General features: G+C 36.1%; 1 protein-coding gene across 1 annotated transcript in view; it reads left to right on the top strand.

The window, feature by feature from the left end:
- The window catches only part of LOC106881571 (protein unc-79 homolog), a 43132-nt gene that overhangs the window by 15518 nt on the left and 24670 nt on the right, over positions 1-2944 (top strand). Inside the window, exons 10-11 of the mRNA XM_052973023.1 lie at positions 544-982; positions 2568-2733. Coding sequence (XP_052828983.1) covers positions 544-982; positions 2568-2733 — 605 coding nt within the window. The remainder of the gene's footprint in view (positions 1-543; positions 983-2567; positions 2734-2944) is intronic.

Genomic DNA, 2944 nt, shown 5'->3' with positions numbered 1-2944 from the left:
GGTATGATGAGACTACTGTCTTTGAATGTAACGTCGCGGGCGTATGGCGTAGTGGTTAAGAGCGCGGGCTACTAACCCCAAGATTCCAAGTTCGATTCTAAGCAGTGACCTGAACAATAGTAATAATAATAATAATTATTATTTATTTATTTATTTTTTATAACATACAGAAAATTGCACTACTGGGCACTGCACACATCCTACGCAAAACACTTTCAATACAGTAACCATAAGAGCACCACAGCACACACCCAAGGCACACAGAGCTGCACTCGGTAGTGAAGTGAAAGCACGTTATAAAAATAAAACTACTGAATAATACTAATAATAATAACAATAACATTAAAAAATTACCTTAGGAATGAGAACCCAGGTTAGAAATTTCCCCCAAGACACCTGAAGAAGGCTGGAGGGTATATCAGCCGAAACGTTGTGTTAACAACAAACAAGACGAGGACAAATATCCGTCAAATGTAAATAATGTATATTTAGGGAAGATCTGATATTTTTTTTAAAATGCTTTTCTTATTCATTAAAATACAGGACTTCAAGCATAGTATTGTACCACTGCGTGATGTGATTGATGATGCCACTGCTGGTACCACTACAACTACATCAACTGCTACTAGTGCTAGTAGTAGTAGCACTGCTGCTACTGCTAATACAGCTGCTGGTAGTGGTGAAGCAACATCCTCTCCTACTACCGCAGTAGAGAAGAAGATGGCCCAGCAAATTCAGGAATTCGAGCAGCAGAACGAAGTTCAAAAGCATCCTGCAGCTGCCCCAACCCTGTCCAGTAGCACCACTACTGATGGCAATAGTGGCCGTGATGGTACCACTACTTCAGAGTGGAGTCGTGACCAAGCACTGTCAGAAGTAGACAGCACTGAGGACAGTGAAAAGGGGCAGACATCGGATGCTGAATCCGAGAAGCACCACACAGCAACTGATTCAGGAGATGCTGCATTAGATGAAAATAAAGGTCGGTTGCACTGATGTTTATCTATATGTCATCATTATTGTTGTAATCATCATCATCGCTTTTGTCATCATTTTACTTACACTTTTCAATGCTGGCTTGCATTTGAAGGATCTTCTCTCCATATGTTGCAGTAAATCATCCCCTCTCCATATGTTGCAATAAATCTTCAGTTTCTGTGTGAGTTCCAAACACCACCTTAATAATGGCAAAGTCATTTTACTAAATTCTTCATTACTTTCAAAATTTATTTTTGAAACAAAGGTAGAAATTTGGTAACTGAAGGGTTAAAGTATGAATATATCTAGCTTAAATAACACTGTGTAACAAAATTTTTATCTATTTTTAACTTTGGTCAGTGAGTGTTATTTCCTCTTTGCTTCTACCCAGAAATCAAAGGAAATGACTACTATTCCCTTCAAACTTTGCTTTTGTAAGCTAGACATCAATGTTTTGAAACTGACCTCTTTTCCATTACATTTCAGACAGATTCAGCACTGAGTTGCTGAAGCAGAAATATTGTTATAGCAAATATTCTGATCAATACCACAGATTTGCTTGACCTTAACCACTTAAGCATGTCCCTTAGAGGTTGACAATATGTGCATCTCTGATGATGAGCAGGAGTAATGGGCAAGCATCATAGCCATGTGTTGAGAGGGATTCCTTGAGGTTTGAATAAATGTAAGAAAAGCATTGTTTGAAAGAAATAAAAGCCATTTTTCATACTTTCTAGGGTTAAGCAAATAGGGAATAACAGTTGCTACCCATGGACAAAGATAGTGTTACACAGTATAATTTATTTCTAAGAAAAATCATGACTCACTTTTCCCCTGTAACCCTTTAGCATTCAGATCACTTTGTCAAAAGTAATGCTTATTTATTCACATTGATTTGAATTAATCATGCATTATCTTGTAGCTTTGAGGTTTCAATGATCTGCTTGTTTATTTTAGAATGACAATGTAGGGTAGCTGTCAGATGCCAAATATTGTGTTTTTTTGGGGGGGGGGAAATTATTAAAATTTATGCTATCTTTTTTATTTCTTTATTGCCCACAAGGGGCTAAACATAGAGGGGACAAACAAGGACAGATAAAGGGACTAAGTCGATTACATCGACCCCAGTGCGTAACTAGTACTTAATTTATCGACCCCGAAAGGATGAAAGGCAAAGTTGACCTCGGCGGAATTTGAACTCAGAAAGTAACGACAGACGAAATACCACTAAGCATTTCGCCCGGCGGGTTAACGTTTCTGCCAGCTCACCACCTTTATGCTATCTTTCTATTAACCCTTTAGTATTCAAACAGCCCAAATATTGTATTTGTTTTTACGGTCAAACTGGCCAGATCAGGCCTCTCACACCTACTCTACAATGTCATTCTAAACGTAAACAATCACATCATCAAAATTACGAAACTATGAGATTATGAGATAATACATGATTAATTTGAAACAATGTGGATAAATAATGATTACTGTTGGTGGATTAATCTGAATGTTAAATGGATATAAAATAAAAAAAGACTTTTATGTTTTCCTTTACCTAAAAATAATTAAAACCCACTTTTAAATTTCTGTTCCAGAAGATTCTCAAGGCACGTTGTTTTCTCGAGACTTTCTATTCAAACCAAATTACAGACAACGCAAAGCCAGAAAAACTGGCCTTACTACTGTGGAACTTCAAAAGATATTTCCTGAGCTTTCAGAAAATGCACCATCTCAAGCCCTCGAAGGTTCTGGAAGAACCAGGTAAGAGTACTTTTGCCTGCAAACATTTCAATCTATTAATTACCAAAAAAATTGTTATCATTGTTATTTGAAATTGGAAGAGAATAATAGAGGAGACTATAAGAACACCATTTAAAATATCTTAATATATTATTTTAATAATAATATATAATAATAGAGGAGACTATAAGAACAGCATTTGAAATATCTTAATATATTATTTTAATAATAA

Source organism: Octopus bimaculoides, chromosome 14 (assembly GCF_001194135.2).
Source record: "Octopus bimaculoides isolate UCB-OBI-ISO-001 chromosome 14, ASM119413v2, whole genome shotgun sequence".
In the NCBI taxonomy this organism is placed as follows: domain Eukaryota; kingdom Metazoa; phylum Mollusca; class Cephalopoda; order Octopoda; family Octopodidae; genus Octopus; species Octopus bimaculoides.
This window is presented reverse-complemented; position numbering and strand designations above follow the sequence as displayed.